The following is a 19,141-nucleotide window of genomic DNA, read 5'->3' on the forward strand; positions in this document are numbered from 1 at the left end:
GATCTGGACTTTATGAGTCTTTAATTATAAATTCAGACACTGTGCTACATTGAGAAAAGTGCTAAGTAAGAGTATAGCACATAATATAAGAAACAAATAACAATAAGTCAGACTCAAGAAGGCAAATACTATATATGTTCTCTCACTTGTAGAACCTAGATAAATATTTATAAATGAATATACACCTGTGTACTTGTGCATGTACACACATCTATGAAAAAACAGATGATCTATGCTATCAGTAGTTATGGTGATGGCTAGTATAAGTTGATTGAAAAGAAGCATTTAAACCCTGAAGCAAATACTTGAAGAAGTAATGAGGTCAGCTCTAAACACTGAAGTGTTTTCCCAGAAAAGGGGATCAAACACAAGCATGCCAAGATGAGCAAGCATCTGGCACACTCCAGGAACAATGAGCCCAGTGAGGATAAAATCAAATGAAGGAGGTTCAACAACAAAGCATTAAATCAGGCAGGCAACACATTCTGTCCTTGAAGACCTTTTCATTGTTTATTTTTCAGTTTGTGGACTGAAACAAAGGCCTTCATAATGCTAAGCAGATTGCTTGCCATTGAGCTGTAGCCAAGCCCTTATCAAATCGTGGACTTGTTATTTCATCATCATAGACTTCACAGGATTTGGTCAATATGTGAGCTTTTACCACAAGTGTAAAGGAAAATTAAGGGGAACTTGTGACCAGAAATATAAGCCATCAGAATTCTAAATAGGAAAGCTAAGTTGGAAGGTAGATAAACTAGCATGGAAATTCAGAGAGAAATATGAGATGAAAAGATAATAACTAGGTTAAGTCAGAGAGACTAATAAAAATGTTGCAGGGGAAAAAGAAGAGCCTGGCATCTTGAATACCAAGTTAAAATGGTATATGAAATCCAAGAGATGTCAACTATATCTACTTCTAATAGTTTATACAGAGAGATGGAGAGGAAGTGGATATGGTATAACCACTAGACTCAAAACCATCTACTCTAAAGGATTTTCATTCATGCTTGGATCTAAAAATAGAACTGAAGCTTGCTTGGTAAGAAATAAAGAAGTTACTCAGAGTTTCAGGAACACATATGAGTGAGAGGTGGCAGAAAAAGGGTTACTAGGTACGCTTAAACAAAAAGAAAGCCAGATTTACTGGAGCTTGGCAAACAAGTGAGGAATTCCATGAAGACAGAATCATATCTCCAATCTACTGGGTTCCATATGAATATCCTTTCCCCTCTACCTCTGCTCAAATATGGAGAGGTCATTATTTACATAATCCTTCAAGTTCACCTTGATTTCCATCAACAATTATTTCATAGCCTTCCATTGTAACTATATTCTAACTCTCTCCAGCCCTCAAAAACATCTCTTCAGTAGTATTTCTAGACCACAGTTCTGTTTTCCTCTTTAAAATAATTAGATACATTAATCTGCACTAATGTGTAAGTGATTCTACATGGCTTGAAGCACTACCCCCGACTCTGAGCATTTACATTTTAACAGAAATTTTCTAGTAACACAAAAAAGTGAATCTATTAGTGTACGTTTTAGATGCTAAGTAGGACATTTTAGTGTAATACAAACCATACTATTTCTCTACATTCACTTTAGGAAGTTTTTATTCTACCAGAGATACTGAAACATATAAACAGTGTAGTAAATTTGCTCCATGCTGGTTAATTGCACTATTTTTTCATGGTTGTGTTTTGCACATTAATATTCACTGTGCTCTTCAGATGCCCTGATCCTACCATCAAAGTACTTTACCACTTAAATGAGCTCCTTATTTAGAGAATCATGCAAGTAATTTAGAAAGAATATTCTATGTGTGTATTTTATTATGTTTCTATAGAGCTTGTAACAGTCCTTGCCCATTGCTCAGAAAGAATATGAATCTTTTGGGTGAGCATATTATGCAGTATTCATGATATGTAAGTGAAATTAAGGTCTAAAATGCTAAAAGAAGGAAAGTGTTTTCAATCTATTCAACTATGAGAATGTGTCTTCCTTGAAAATAAGATATAAATACAGCCAGAAAGTTAGTTTCATGAATTTCTGTGCTGTGAAAATCAAATAAAGACCACAATAGTTGGGATAACTGTGTCACAACTGATTCTGATTTATTCAAGTTGTTTTCCTTCCATAAGAAAAGCAGCTAAAAAAAAAGAATTGCATAGGTCCTTAAGGCCAACTTAACTAAATTGGGTCCTGTGTTAATATAATGAGCTCAAGTCATCATAATGCAATGAGAAAGGAATGGACACAGGGTTCCAGATAAAAAGACACAATCAGCTCTTAGAGACAGGGAGGAAAAGCAAAGGAAGGAAGTTAATAAAAAACAATTCTTGCTATCTCTCTACAGAGCTGACTCTTACAACTTGTGTAATGCCTGGAAAATAACTTCTGAATATATTGATACTGAATAAAGAGGAAAATCAAGAGGTTGAAAAGAGTCAGAAAAAAAGCAGGAAAGCAATGACATTTGCATAATATTTCAGATTTTTCAATGAAATTTCCTTCATGCCAATAACTAACCATGAAAAGTTGTCTACCTCGATCAATATATTTGTATAAGGACATCAACTCTGCTTTAACCCTACAAAAAAGGTGGCATGAAATAACTTGACGTTACACAATCGGCATTTTTTTTTATTCTACTGGCCATTGTTCTGACATTGGTTAGTAGGAGTTCCTATCCGGTTTTCAAAAAGGAGACTTTGCTAATTCATGAATGGATAGTAAACAAAAGCCAATTCATTCTTTAAGTTGCCAAATTTTGTCTTTTAATAAAGTGTATTTCCACCCTCAAGTCCTGTGATATACTCCCCAATACCTCATGATTTTCTATTTAATTAGCTCATCATATAGTCTCATTTGTTCTTTATCTTCCCCACCTTTCCAGGAGCACTAAAAAGGCATCCACTCTGTTTGAGCTCAGTATATAATATGTTTAATATTATACTTTGTTGTGATGGCAGGAGAGTGGGAGTAATCACTGATTAATGCATGATTTACTTAGAATCAAAATATTCTGTATGTGCAGGAAAGACAAGTCCTTCAGTGTTCCCACTATCACCTAATCTCTTATCCAGGGAAAGCGAGTTAAGATATTTTATTTTTCAGCTTTGTTAATTAGTCAAGTCAGGTGCTTGAGTTCCTGGTGTTTTATGTCTGTCTTCAAGAAAATAACAGTAATCATGAACAGAGACAATTCAAAACACATGAAGGTACCAATAAACAGTGATGTGGACTAAAATGCCTCGTCTACAAGTAGAAGCTTGATGTGTATATTTATATTCTGGCTTTAAGAGAATTTGCCTTTTATTTCAGTAAAAGAGAAAAAAAACTACAACTTTTTTTTAAAATCCTATTATAACTGTGTGTAGTAAGACTTTTAAACTTCAAGTTACAATCAAGGAATATGGTGATATTTTATTTGCGCTGAAATGTGGTTGTATTTGTATGTTAATAAATAAAGTTGCCTTGGGGTCAGAGCTAATAGAAAGCCTTAGCAGAAGCCTGACAGTGGTGGTACACACCTTTAATCCTGATCACATGGCAGGCAGATCTCTGTGTGTTCAAGGATACAGTCAGCACGGAGACACACACCTTTAATCTCAATACCAACCATAGAAACCTAGAGGTTTGTATAGACAGGCAGTAACGAGGAAGTCATGTGGGTTGGGTTTACAACCAATAAGAAGGCAGAACAGAAAGTCAATAAAAAGACAGACACACAGAAAGTAGGCCTTTTTCAGAGGGGAAGGATGGCAGAGGCAGTAAAGGGTAAGAAAGAGTTCTAAGTCTCAGCTCTTAGCTACTGCTCTGACGACCTCTTGGGCTTTTAACTCTGAATTTGGCTCTGTGTTTCTTATTTAATAAGACTGTTACATCTACAAAGAAACACAGCTTAACAAACAATCCTAGACTATTTTCTCATAATCTAAGAATTCCAGATTTCCTTGAAAAGCCTTCTTGAACAAGGACGTCTGAACTGTAGAGTGGATGCCTGGAGACCAATGCATGGCACATGAACCTAGATCATAGCAAGCAGAGCTTGGAGGAGTGCAGACTGTACTTCTCCATCCTTTCTAAATCCTTCCAGTGCAGCATCGTGCTGCTTGCCTAGACCACTGACTGACTTCAAAGGGAAAAAAGTTCCTCTAATATCTCCTAACTTATCTTCCAGAATTGAAAATACCTGAAGATTTAAGCTATGCTATTTAGATTTTTATTTATGGGGGTCAAAAAGATTGTATTATAGAGTAGAAATGTAAACTTTGCTCAATGGCTGACATGCAATGGTCATATCTAAAGATTTGAATACTATGGCATGTCCATTTACTGACACAAAAGTTCAGAAAACAGGGTCTTAATATGGATATTACTTCCTAATATCTCTAAAATAAATTTTCCATGAAGAAAATCAAGCTAAGTTTATAATTATGTCAAATCTTTAGAGATGTTCCCTTTAACTTCAACCTAGCTATTTCTGCTCTATTATTACTAACGTGTTTCTTGCATGAAGTCTTTTCCCATTAGAAAATTGAACCAATGTTAAATGTTCATACCACAGCTATCTTCTGCAAATCTGAGATACGGAAATCACTGGTTACTAACTTTGAATATGTGACCAGTAGATATGGAGCAGAATCCTTCCTTTGAGAACAACATTGACAATAACCAATATTCCTAACTTTTGTATTACAGAGAATCCAAAAATTTCAATTTGATATTCATTTGAAAGAAAGATTATACTAAGTAGAAGGTGAGGGCAAAAAAGGACAACATGCTAATTCTCTTATTTCAGAAAAATATACCCAGAAATCTCAGTTAATATGATGGTAAATATATCCAGATAAACACAGAAAATATTTCTTTCCCTTTTCAGTTATGAGATAAGTACCCATGACAGGTGTTCTTCTTCTCTAATTTCATAAGATATTCAAGCTACGCTAACATGAATTTCCCCTGGAGATGTCATTAAGCCATCAGCCAAAGTGTAGCTAAGCGTCTGGAACAGACACAAAGTAAATTATCTGAGCCTCTCACCCTCTACCATCAGGATAACAATGGAAAATTGTTAACCAATATCCCATTACAGAAGCCAAGAAATGAGATGGTGGGAGAGTCAAATTGAAAGCAATGAACTGCTGTTTCCGTTTTCAACCTCTTTCAACACTATCTTGTTTATTTCTAGATAAAAGTATATTTTCAGCTGTTAGCGCTGAATGTCCAGGTAGCCTAATTGCAAGAAATGGATGTTCTCGCAGTCTATCTGCAAAAGTCATCACCGTACATGTCACATCCATTCCTTGTAAAGGAGACACTGACAATGTATTTACATCTATTACCTTATCCCAGAAATTCTATTTTACATGAAGGACTTATATGCGAGGCCAGTTTATGCAACATCAATACATACAGGACACAAAGTTGACATATAATGAATAACAAAGTGCACTTGTGATATCATATATTCTATATTATATTACTGAGTTTTCCAGCAATATGCAAGACTTGGAGCTTTTAGCCAGAGATTTTTCCTTGTCTGTTACTGAAAGTGAGTGACAAAAAGCTAACAGCACCCCCAAATTAAGATGTTTAAAATACCTGCTGAGAGAATAATCAATCACTGAAGCTGATCAGTTCTAAAACTGCACAAAGTGATTATTTCTAAAACAAAATTCAATTCCTTAGAGAATCCATCTGTATGTCAATATGCTTAAATATACTTAAATCTTAGTAATTCAGTTAACCTAAGAGGAGACCATAAGAAACTAATACACTTTCTTAAAAGTAATATATTGGAGCCTGGAAAGATGGCTCTTCAGTTAAGAGCACTTTTGGACTTGGAGAGGATCAGGGTTTACTTTCTAAGATGCATGTAGTTGTGCACAACAACTCATAATTCCAGTTCCAGGTTTCTAATGCCTTCTTTTGACTTCTGTGGGCACCAATCATATATGGAGTACACATGCATATATGTAGGCAAAACACCCATACACAAAATAAACTAAATAAATCTGAAAAAGTAAATCTAGTTCATTTTTATTATTTCAGCAACATAATTCATTCACATATTCTGTAGAATTTTCAGGAAGGAGTACAAGAGTATTATCAAAAAGATAATTTTATGTGTTAATTAAGACCTTAAGTCAAAATTTCCTGATAAAAATTAAAAACTAGGAGATCTCACTTCTGCATAAAAACTGTTCATCCTGAAAGAGGAAGCAAGGGAAGTAACTGGGAACAGAGAACTCTGAGTGATGGGAATAGAGAACTCTCAATTATGGAGAGCAAAGGGCTTTCACCCTGCCAGCAAGCCATATGTAAGGAGCCCTGCAGTTCTGTTCCTCACTTGCGGGAAAGTAAGGCTCAGTGTGATCTGCAAGCTTGATGCATTTATGGTGGACTCTGCTTAAGAATTTCTAACTCTCTCTAAAGCAGTTTTCTGAATGAGTAAAGCAGTTTTAAAGGCATCATTCTTGCTTCAAACAAGGAAGAAAGCGTGTTCCTCGCAGCTGGGTTTCTCTACTGTTATGCCAAGAATAAAACTACAATAGAGGGAGTAAGCATGCTAGATCTGGGGCACAAATCATACTTTGACTCATTGTGTTTCCGTTTCCTCATCTACAAGCAAGGATGCTACGTGAAAGGATGCCTAGATTTAAATGCTTCTCCAAATGCATCCTTGAGAAAAGTAACTTAAGTCTACACTAGGATACCAGAGACTGAAAATGTGATCAAGTGCATGAGTAATCACATCAGCTATAATACCCAGAGCAAAGGTTTTTAATTCATTTTTTCTAATGGAAAATATCCATTAGTGAGTCAAGAAATCAGCATAATGGATTTCAACCATCATTTACCAGAATAACTTGAACAAAGTATAAAATATGAAAGTGCATTATGAGAAGGAAGGACAAATACTCTCTCATGACTCAGAAATTCATACACATATTTATGTGTATATATGCTGGATGATAGAACAAATTATACTTTTATTCACTAGCATTATCAACAGTGCTTTAAAAAACCACTTATTTACAGTGTATCTATCTGAGCTAGATGAGAAAAGCAGCTTTTACTTACCAATTGTGGGGTCATGATAATCCGGGAACTGGTGGCTTATAAACTGCATTGTCACTGCTGAAGAAAAAAATACAGTCAGCCCTTACCTATAAATTATTCATCAACATAGCTCTGCATTTTACTCTTTTCTCATAAACAGCTCTCTTGTATGAGTGACTACATTTATTATATAACATTAGCTAACACATGATAATGATTGTAATAACACATAGTTATGAAAAACAAAAAGGTCTATACCATGTATTTGTAGCAAATATGTTCAAAGCTTAACTGTATTTCAATCTCTGTTATGAGAAGAACATAACCTAGTGACAGAGCCTCTCAGCTCTGGTTAGTTGGTGGTTGTCAAGAAGTTTCCAGAATCTTTTTGGCCCTGAGTTTTATGATACTGGCTGAATCTATGTTTCTGTCACCAGCTGAACAATCAGAATCTGGTGTCAAATTGGACAACTAATGATAACTTGGGTAGTCTGTATCTCAACTTGAAAGATTCAGGACATCTAAACAGAAATGACATCACCACACTCTGTCTCATCAGAAGTGAAGGAACACACATGAATTTGCTGAAGTGACTAACTGTCTGAACAAATATCTTAGGACAAATTCATTTTGCTTATCTCTAATGTTGAAGATATCTTTAGATCCTTCCCCTCTTTCATCCTCCATATATATAATCTAAATATCCAGTTTCCCTGAAACACCTTTCCAGTATGTCTAGGTTCCCTTTGTTACAGCCCCAGTTCCGAGTCACATTCCTCTTTAAACCCTTTCTTTGCAGGAATTCTCTCTTCACTCTCCTGGAGGCGTGGGATCCTTTCATCAATCGGGCATCCCACCTGCTCAAGCACCACAGTGGTCACAGAGTGAAGAGAGAATTCATGGATACTTGCCTGAGAAGATCTTGGAGGAAAGGTTACAAACATTACATAATCCTCCTCATGCATTCTGTGTCATAACTTAGTGATTTGCCAACCTTGTCTGTAATGCAGCCGTAGTAAATGTCAAGAGGAAAAGGAAAAATGTCTTGTCAAAAGATAACAGGCTCAAACATACTGGGTAGGGGACAACATCCAAAGAAAATGTGAAATTTTCAAGTTTAAGAAAATGAAATGTCACTCTCTTCCTCCATCAAAGAGCGACAGCCCTTTAACTAACCCCATCTTGGTCTTCAGATCATCTGATATCCTGTGTTTCTACAAGGTTCCTTCAGAGCTTTGTAAACACAGATGTCTTTTACACGTTGCTGATCACCTCAAGAAACCATAACAAGAAATCACATTTGTTTACATTTCTGTAGGTGATAACAAACTATATACTGATGGTTTTAGAAACAATTATTTACATGGTGTGTATGTGCGTTGCTGAGTGAAATGTTCTTGTTTTGGTAAATCGAACAACCCTCAAGAAAATTAAGAAAAACCAGCAACAGAGGACAAGTCCTGCTTCATGGTGTGATCATTCATCCTTGTGACAACTTGTTTTGATTGATTTATGGACAGAATGTAAATGTGTCGAGAGGAAATTTGATGAGAAAAGTTGCACGATGAACTGTAAACTTAATATAAAAAGTTAGAAATGAAAGAAAGAACTTTTCTTTCTAAGGCATTATCTTTTTATTTCTAAGGTTATTACAGGTACTGTTTAATACCTGCATAGGGAGCAAGAATACTCCACCTCTACAGATATGAGAATTTATGAAAAGCTAAGATATATACAGCATGAGAAAATACTCATAGGTTTCATATAAAAACATGTTTGCTTTATTGGTGGTTACTTAACATATTTTGTGTAACTGCAATGATTCCTAAAACTTTATAAAATATTCAGTAAACACACACAATGAATAATGACCCCCAAATGGCTTAAACTTCCATTCAATGATAGTAATAAGAGATTTAAAACAATAAAAATAAACCTATTTTATTTGATCTCTCCTTCCTAGGCATGTCTTAATTTAAATTTTCATTTTATTTATTCAGGAATTTCCATAATTTACTATTCCATTTTCTACTTAACTTTAAATCAACTGTTCTTCTTTTGCATAATGCATTATTAAACCATCAAATTTACGTTTCTGAGAAATCTGACGATATCATATATCATCCTCCTTAGAATGTTAGCAGTTTATGGCCAGAGGCAGACTGTCAGTTATAAAAAAGGAAAATCATAAAAAGAAAAGAGTCATTTTCTACAGAGTAAAACACAAAACAACTGAAAGGCCGCACAAAAGCAGACCATTCATCACTAATTCGCCTAACCACACCCTCCCTTCAAAAGGAATCTGATTACTATGGAAAGCACTAGACTGAAGCTCTCTGGGTAATGATATAATCTAATAGCGGAGGCAGAGGACAGTCAGTCCCCACCATCCCTTTGGGAACTGAAGGCCTGAAATGGGAAATAAGAACCTAAGAGATTGGTCACCAGGGATTTCATATTTCTCTCATTTAGGGAGTATATTAGGACTTGGAAAAATTATTTAAACTTACCATTTCTATTTTATTGTGAGCAAAAATAAATGGCTGGAGGGAAGACAAATTAAAGAAGGCTGTAGATTACACAACCTGGCGCGCTTCATTTGCACTCCATTGGCTTGTCATTGCCGCCCCCAGTACCACCAGCACTGTCATCACCCTCATCATCTCTTCCTCACCTACACGAGATATAATTCTATCACCTGTTACTTCAGTCTCTATCACATTATTCTTTTCTAGTTCTACTGGATTTCTAGGAGTTCTTCCTCCCTGCAGTCATGCCCCTTCCCACTGGTCTTCTGGGAGTTCTTCACCCCTCCAATCATGCTCCCTCTTGAGGAGAGAACTTAGCTCTGTTCTCTATGCCAGGACTGCTCTTCCTTCAGACATCTGTGGGGCTGAGTCTCGTACATTTTCATTTTATTACTTACATTTGGACTTCTTGGTAGGTGTTCCATCATCTCTAAATTTAAATCAAAACTCTTTCCTTCTCATTGAAACTCCTTGTGTCCCTTTGTTGACATTAATTAAATCACTGAGTTTTAACCCTAAATATTGATTACATAATAGATAATACTTAAGTACTTGGACATATTAAGTTCTTGGTTTTGAGTGGTATAGGCTAAAAGAATGTGGATAGATGGACAGAGAAACACTAATAAATGCATATAACCTTGCATACATATTAATGTCTGCATGGTGATAATGCAATGGAAAAATAAAATTATCATTGGATAATTATCAGAATATCTAAATATGGTTTAAAAAATTCTATGGCAATAATTTAATAGATTTACAATTTCAAACACCATTGGAAAATATATTTTCACTATTAGAGATTATAATCATGTAGTTCCTAAGAAAGGTAATTGTGAGCATTTAATTGCTGTTTTTTACTCTTCAGAACAATACTCTACAACCTGACACCAACTTCTGTCTTAGTTAGAATTTCTACTGCTATGATAAAACACTATGAATGAAAGTAACTTGGGAATGGGGAGTTGTTTCATCTTATGGTTCTACAGCAGATTACCTCACTGAGGCAAGTCAGGCCAGGACAGAAACCTGGAGGCAGAAACTGGTGCAGAGGCTATAAATGGGTACTGCTGACTGGCTTACTCCACATGGCTTGTTCAGCCTGCTTCTAGCTCCCACTGGTGGCATGGCCCACAGTGAGCTAAGCCTCCCACATGAATCAATCAAGAAAATGTACCAAAGGCTTGCCCATAGTCCAATCTGATGGGGTCACTTTCTCAATTGAAGTCCTTCTTTCCAAGTGATTCAAGATCATGTCAAGTAGGTATAAAAGTAGACAGAATAACAAGTATATTAAAAATTATGATACATTTTTTAAAAAATATCATTGCTTAATATTAACTTGGAATTATAATCTTTAAAATAATGTGTTTATGATGAAACATTTGCATATCAGTTTAAAAGCATGAAAGTTGGATGTTTAACCTTACATATTTCAAGAAGAAGCAAGTTGTCAAATCTAAGATCTCTGTATACTCTAGGTTGAGGATCTATTGAGGAATCATATAGATTGGATCATAGGTCTCTAAAGCCACATTTTTTTTAATTTTTCTAATGTACTCCAAGTTCTCTTCTCTTAACTGAAAATGTGTGTTTAATCATCAGTTTGTCAAAGATGTCTTCTAAATACATGAGTATACATTGAATGGCCACTTTTTGAATAAACAAAAAATCTAAAATCTTGTCTTATCTCAAGGTCAACTTCAATTAAAATGGTGTCATATATTTTTATGTCAGTAGTTAATTTAAATGTATTGTGTTATAACAACATCAAAGCATATGCTATTTCCCAAAAGTGGCACACCTGAAAGATAGATCATACCGAGGTGCCCAGGAGCCATCTGCTGAGTTCCTTCAATAAGGGTGAGAAAGGCACTCACCTGAAATGTAGTAAGATTCCTTCTAAAGTCAATGTAATGTTAGAGGTAAAATGTATTTAGAGAATTTGCTAAAGACTTCTTAATCCTCACCGTAGTTTTAGCACTGAAACATTAACTGTTTAGTAGACTATAAAGAATGCTGAATTTAAAATTAAGTGCACTAGTGTCTCCTTTTCTTTTCTCTAGTTGATGTACTTTTAACATGTGCCTTCCTCTCTTTTCTATGGGGCACCATTTGCTCTAAACTTATGAAATTAGCATTCAGAAAGAGGTATTCTGCATGGGTGCTACGGTGGCTTCTAAATGCAAAACACACCTCATCAAATTTAAATCCAAAAACATGAAATGCAGTAACAAAGGCAAATGTGAAAGTTATATTTTCTGACCCATTTATTATAGCCTAAGAACAAAATCATTAAAGGTCAAAGAAGGACAGAGTATCTACTAATGCAATTTACTTGTTCATAAGACATTCATTAAGATGAAGGTGTTTATCCATTCTCCTATATGTATGTGGATAGGGTAGAGAGTAGGTGAGGAGGGAGGGCCTTAGAGCTGAAGGATGATGTACAGATTGGATGATGCACCATTTGGTTGATGGATGGTGCTCAATTGGAGTTGGGGAGGAGAGCTGACTCTTCAGTTCCCTTTTTTTTCTGATATTTCCCTTGCATAGAATTCCTTCTGTTACTTTGATATTTTCCCGCAAACTACTGCTAATAGAAAGAAATTGTGCTTTCCAGCCTTGAAAATGTCTATTTATCTTCACTGACTGATATTAGCAAATGATTGATGAGACACAGAAACACAGTGGATATTGAAACTCAATATTACCAGTCATTGTTTATTTGCTCTATGCTGACAATTTTGTATTATTTCGTGAAACAAAAAAAAAGAAAAATAGACATTTTCAACAATCTTTTCTGAAATCTTTTGTCATTTATGAAAGGCCCCATCCTTAAGTAATAAATTATTATTGACAATAGAAAGTCTGTACTGACATCTGTATATGTGCCATTCCCTCTAGCTGCATTCTTGAAGAATAATTAATGAAGACAATTATTGGAACTCCTTTTATGTGAATGTGTGAGGGAACTGCAGACAGTTCAGAGTTCTCAGAGTTTAAAATGTGTGTCGTTTATCATAGGAGCTACCAAAGACAACCTTATATATACTATGCAAGAATGCAATTTCTTATTATTTGTCGTAATACAGACGCATTCTGTCTTAAGATAGCAATCTTTTAATAAAATCACTTCAGCATTTTAGAGAATTGTTAGTGAGGAACAGATGCTATCATACACTCGAAGTTGAAGGCTTCTCTTTTGTAAGTTTAGAAGAGTATTAGCCAAGTATAACACCTGTGTGATGTAATAGTTCACAATGTCTAAGCATTCTTCTTGACTCGAGTATTCTGCATCTTATATCCAATAATTCTGTAATAACTGTAAACTGGCAATAGGCTAGCCAGCTGCTTTGTGAGTTTTGTGGCTCCATATGTTATAGATATCCTAGACATCTTTCCTTATTACATTGTTCTTCCTACCTGAAATTACCATCTGATGCTATTAATGCTTCAAGTTCCAGACCCACTTTCTAAAACCGTTACTCTTCTTCCAGATCAAAGAGTCTTTTAATGAGCAGTAGGAGCACCACAGAGGGAAACTGGCAGCAAGCTGTGCAGCATTCTGTATTCTCACCCACACTGTATCTGTTTACATCAATAATGGCGTTAGGGATATAATGATGCTCTACGTTCTACAGGGGTTTTCTTTTATTTCTACATTATTTTCAAGGATGCATTTATCTTCATCGAATTTTTGAGGTGACAAAATCTAAAAACAATGGTTAGCATGTCGGATGTCATACATAAGATTAGGATGATTAGGGTAATTCTGACACACTGGAATGACAGGACAAAACCGAAAGCTAGAGATGGATTGGTGTGGAAATCTGATATTGTAGTTAATATAATAATGTTACAATATAGAAGTATAGAATGAGTTTAATATTGTGGAGCATCCATTCAAATAGGAAAACAGATGTGAATGTTGGATTCAGATGAACACAATTGTATGACACAACCAAATTACCCATTTGGAATAGATTGTGACATTATCAGTTTTCAAGATATTACTTACTGGTTCTCTATACTGGATTTTTTTAAGACATATGAATGACTGCTGGCTACAACAGACCTTGAGTTGTCTTTAACCCAACCCCTCTTTCTGTACTACAACCCTGAGATGAGCAGTTGACAGGAGGGATTCTTCTGCTGGCCTCTAGTACCCATTGGCTTGGACACTGTCCCCCTGGAGACTCAAGCAGGGAACTAGAAAGAACAGGTTCTTGTTTAGTCTAAACGTAGAGAATTGAATCCTGGCTATCATATCAAAGGCTGTTATTCTTAAAGCATAGGCACACTATTCCAGTCGTCAGAGAGGGTCATTCAGAGGGAACTGGAGCCCTCCTTTCTTTAACGTTGTGCCTCTATAAAACTGTGTGCTTCCAGATAACCCAAACAACATACTGCTTCTAAAACTAGATTAGAGATTTTTAAATAAGCAAAATTATGTCATTCTTTTCATTTAATTACACATGTTAAGAGTTATTTCCTGTGGAAATATTTTACTACTCTATATTTCCTTTCTATAAAATTTCAGTTTTAATTCATGCCCATTGTACTTATGCATTTCCCTTTTGCTTTAACTAATACTGTATTTCGTTGATTGATTGGTTTTATTGCTTACAAGATTCAAGGTACAGAATTGTTTATAAAATGCCAATCCAGGCTTAGTGAGTGGTGTAAGCCTATAACCAGAACTGAAAACAGGAGTTCAAAATCATTATCTGATACATAACATATTTAAGATCAGCCTAAGCTACATAAGACATGTAACCAAAATTAATAACAATAACAAATGGAGCAATATACATAAGAAACGTGAAGTGGAGGCCATGGGCATGGGCTATACAGGTATGGCTCTGGTACTTCAATTACAATGAAGCCCATCGTAAATTGTATGGACTGTTATTAAAAACTCCCAGAATTGTTTGTTTACCTTATTGCAAGGTTGTTTACAAGGCCCGTTATCTTCACAATATAAATAACCAACTTCCAGCAAAGGAGAGGGTAGGATATTTGCCTAAGACATTCTAAGAAAAAAATACATCTGCACATCAACATCAGGCATTTAACCTGTTCTTAGAATACTGGCACTGACCACTGTGCCTTTGTGGGTACTCATGCAGCAATAGTTTCTTCATTAATACTGTCATTGTTCAGGTCTTGTTTATACAGCCAGTTCGAGGAGAAACTTCACAACAGATTTCTAGGCATTCTGATTCTTACAACCTTTCTGACCCCTCTTCTGAGATGTTCCCTGAGCCACAGGAGATGTGCTGCAGATGCGACCACTGAGGATCTGTTGATCTCTGCATCGTGTTCAGTTGTGGTTGTGTTTGCTATAAATAGAAGCTTCTTTGATGAGGAGTTGCAGGGGGGAGTGGGGAATCCCACAGGGTCCCGCCCCTAGACAAAGAAACACCGGCAACTAATGAATACTGAGAGAATTAACCTCTACCAGGGATGAGCTCCTTAACAGATCCAATACAAAATGGTCACCCTTGAAACCATATACATAGAAACAGCAAAACAGACTCAACAACTTGTATTTATGTTCCTTGTTAGGGCTTCTACTGCTGTGATAAAAATGCCATGACCAAAAGCAGCTTGGGGAGCGAAGACTGTATTTTAACTTCCAGTCCACACATCACAGTTCATCAATGAGGGAAGTCAGACTAGGACAGAAACAGGGCAGGAACCTGGAGGCAAGAGCTGAGGCAGACACCGCAGAGGAGTGCTGCTTACTGGCTTGCTCTTCATAGCTTTGCTAAGACTACTTTCTAATACTAACCAGGATCATCTGCACAGGGACGACTCTACCAGTAGTGGGCAGATCCCCACAAATAGATCAATAATCAAGATAATTCACCCAAGTCTTGATCACAGGCCACTCTGCTGGGGTCATTTTCTCAGTTGAGGTCCCCTCTTCCACATTGACTCTAGCTTGTGACATGTTGACATAAAACTACCCAGCACATATATGTAACAATAATCATCGGAGTAAAAGAGGCTATCAGTTTGAGAGTTGGAGGGGTTTGGAAGGGCTTAGGAAGGGGGATGGGAAAGGCTGGAGGGAAAGAAAGTGGGGAAATGACTTAATTAGACTTTAATTAAAATGTTATCAAGTAGATGTTTAAAAATAAAAATACAATTATTAAAAAGTAGTTTTCTTACATGTAGACTGGGTAAATATTGATTGGAAAATTACATAGATGCTGAGGGGGAAGTAAACTTAAAGATTTGCACATCATAGTTACTAAATGCAGAACATTTCTTGTTATTTTTAGTGATTTACTGTGTTGTGTGACAGAGATTCAATAGTTTCATACTGCCAAAATGCAGTTCTTTGCATATAGCACCTACCTCACAAAATTTGCTGATTACATTATTTAATGTAATGTAATCTTTGTTTTTTAATGTGGCAAGAAAAAAAAGACATGTGTTACCAAATATTGATAAACATCCAAATGGTATTTTTTATATATATTTAAAGCACTATAAAGGATAGGTTCTTGTTCCATGCTACCATAGAATTGAACTCCACATGAGAAAATCTTTTCACTGCATCTGGCATCCACTAGCCATTAATATGTCTACTGCAGAATCTGCATGCTTGATTTAATCAACTTTGCTTATACTACATTAGTCTAAGTTTACTTTGACTCTGTTCCATCATTTTCTATCATCCTTTTTATGACATTCCATTATCTTAGTGTGCTCAAGACAGAATATCAAGCAGGATTTGGACACCTCAGGACTCTGTTTGCAGTTCCACATAAAGAGAAGAAACGTGTAGAACCGTCTCTTTGCTGAACATTCTCTGTACTTGGTCCCCTGTCCCAAATCTCAATGAGCTTTTGTAAATATATCTGTGGGTGCAGGCTCTGACATCTTCTGGAGATGTGTGGGGACCTGAAGATAAGCAGAGTGAAATGACCGCAGCACCCAGTTGGGGCTTCCAGACTACCAGGATGAGGCCAAAGAATCCTTACAGGCAGTTTCTAAAGATGGCTAAGTTTCAGAAAAGGACTAATTTAAAATTTCTCAGAGATAAATTGGATGATTTCTGGTAACTCATTTCAAAAGAGAAACTAAGTATCTGACACATTAAGAATGGTGGTCCATATAAACTCAGGATAATTAATTGAGGAGGACCCCTTGTCAATGTCCCTTGCATAACGACTGAAGAAGAGATAAAGCATGTGAAAAATAAGTATTTTGGTTTACATTTTACTAGTTCTTCAGACAAAAACAATTATGTGTCTCTGTGTTCAGGAAGTTACTTGAGGTGTTTACCAATGCACCATGCAGCCCCCTTGCATGGATAATGATTAATCTCTTCTATTGAACAATTTTCTTTTTTTCTGGAGAATTTGAAGGATATTCCAGGTACCCGTTTTTATACAGCGGTAGATACACTTTACTAGAGAAGCAGCCCTCACTGCTTTGCCTCTGTTCACTCTTGGACACACAGCTATTGGTTACCCATGCTCATGCTCCGTGGTGCCTGCCCTCTGCACAGAAGTCCTAAAAGCTGTGTTGTTGTTTCATCTATCTGCCTGATGCTTTGATAATGAAAGTGTTTCCTAGAATTGTAGAAAAGAAGCTTCTGGTAATTTAAAACAAATTACTGTTATTGTAAATTGGTCCTTCTAATTCTTAAATTATGCTTCACTTTTTTTCTGGTATGGATTAGCCTCACATTTTATTATCCCTATGGGTCACTCAAACCTTGTTGCTGAAACTGAGCATGAATCTAAGATACATTGTATCTGAGAAATGCCACTGTGGTAATAGCTGCTGCTCACTACTGCTATTCATAGTCATTTTCTTCTACATTGAGTTGTCAATTGTGCTGTGTATGGGATTCACTTCCGTTTCTGTTACTTGACTCAGCTCATGGGTATCCCTCCAGATATATGGCAGTAATGTGGATCTACTGCATTACTATGCATAAGCTACTGGGTAAAATTTGAGAGTACATTTACTCTGCCTTTGGAACAATCCAGAGTTTATATTCATGGGAGAAGAACACCCTGACAAATCAGTGATTGCTTCTCAGAAATTTATATAAATAATCTCAATTTCAAAAACAAAGAGTCGGGTTGGGGATTTAGCTCGGTGGTAGAGCACTTGCCTAGCAAGCACAAGGCCCTGAGTTCGATCCTCAGCTCAAAACAACAACAACAAAAAGAGTCATAGTTTCCTTACAAAGAAGGTAATGAAGGAAGGCTATAAATCAGACAAAAGTATAATGCCACAGCTGTATGAATACAACATGATGAAACCCATCACTTCGTTTTTCTTTTTAAATTAACCATCATTTATTTAATTTCATGTCTGAATGCATAACTATGGTGGATGTGTGTAGTGTATGCACACACAAACACATACACACACACACACACACACACACACACACACACACACACACACACACACATACATGGGTGGGTGCACAGAGCTGTACATGAATGGGGAGGCCAGAGGAAGGTGTCCAGTGTCCTTCCCCATCACCCTCTGCTGATGACTTTGAGGCAGAGTCTTGATGCTTTTGGATAGACTGGCGGGCAGAAGGCCTCATCAATCTTTCTGTCTTTGTCTCCCATCAGTGCTGAAGTTACAGGCACGCAGGGCCAGAGCTAGCTTGTTATGTGGGTGCTGCCATCTCCACACAGGTCCTCATTCTTGGGCAGTGAGGGCTCTTAACCATTGAGCCAGCTTTACAGCCCAGAAGATAGATTTTCAGATTGAGAATGAACTATGTAAAGCATAACATACCAGAGTCATTCCATGCCTGCTGGGTCTCAGAGAGGGTGCTTTGGTATTGATCAAAGTCTGGAAATGTTTTTGGTTGTTTTGATTAGGAAGATTCTCCTAGCATCTCTGAGGATAGAGACCTTCACCTAGGCTGAGTTCCCCTCAGACAGCTTCCACACTGTCCCCAAAGCTATGCTGAGAAACTTTGAGGCAGGACAAGGCCAGCACTTCCCTTTCAAGCCAGCAGCTCTCTTGTTACCATGGTGATGGTATCACGGGAGAAACGCATCACTTTGTATGATAACTTTAACATCAAAGGAAAAAAAGAAAAGCTATGTAATGAGCACAATTCTCTGCCCTCACTGTGAGATCTCATCCAGAACCATGTTACTTGGGAGCCCTCCATGATTGTCTGGTAATGAAGAGGACACCAGGACACCGAAGCACCATGGAGCATGAGCATGGCTGCCTGACAGCTGGTTTCCGAGAGTGAGAAGCTGCAAATCAGTTAGGGCAAATCCGTCGGTTTCTCCATAAAGTGTATCTACAGCTATGTAAGAAAGTGTAAATGGAATATCCTTCAAATTCTCCAGAAAAAAAAATGAAAATTATTAAATAGAAAATATTAATAATTATCCATGGAAGGGGACTGTGTGGTACATTAGTAGAACCCCAAGTATAACTTCATGAACTCAAAGACACATGATTTTGTCGAAGACCTGATAAAACATAAACTTAACACAAAGACAGAATGAGCATGTCTTACATTAAATAAA

General features: G+C 36.6%; 1 protein-coding gene across 2 annotated transcripts in view; it reads right to left on the reverse strand.

Annotated features, from left to right (window-relative positions):
• Positions 1-19,141, reverse strand: part of Rit2 (Ras like without CAAX 2) — a 317,425-nt gene that overhangs the window by 248,223 nt on the left and 50,061 nt on the right. For both annotated transcript variants that reach the window (XM_036204820.1, XM_036204819.1), the window contains exon 2: positions 7,090-7,146. In XM_036204820.1, coding sequence (XP_036060713.1) covers positions 7,090-7,146 — 57 coding nt within the window. The remainder of the gene's footprint in view (positions 1-7,089; positions 7,147-19,141) is intronic.

Source organism: Onychomys torridus, chromosome 13 (assembly GCF_903995425.1).
Source record: "Onychomys torridus chromosome 13, mOncTor1.1, whole genome shotgun sequence".
In the NCBI taxonomy this organism is placed as follows: Eukaryota; Metazoa; Chordata; class Mammalia; order Rodentia; family Cricetidae; genus Onychomys; species Onychomys torridus.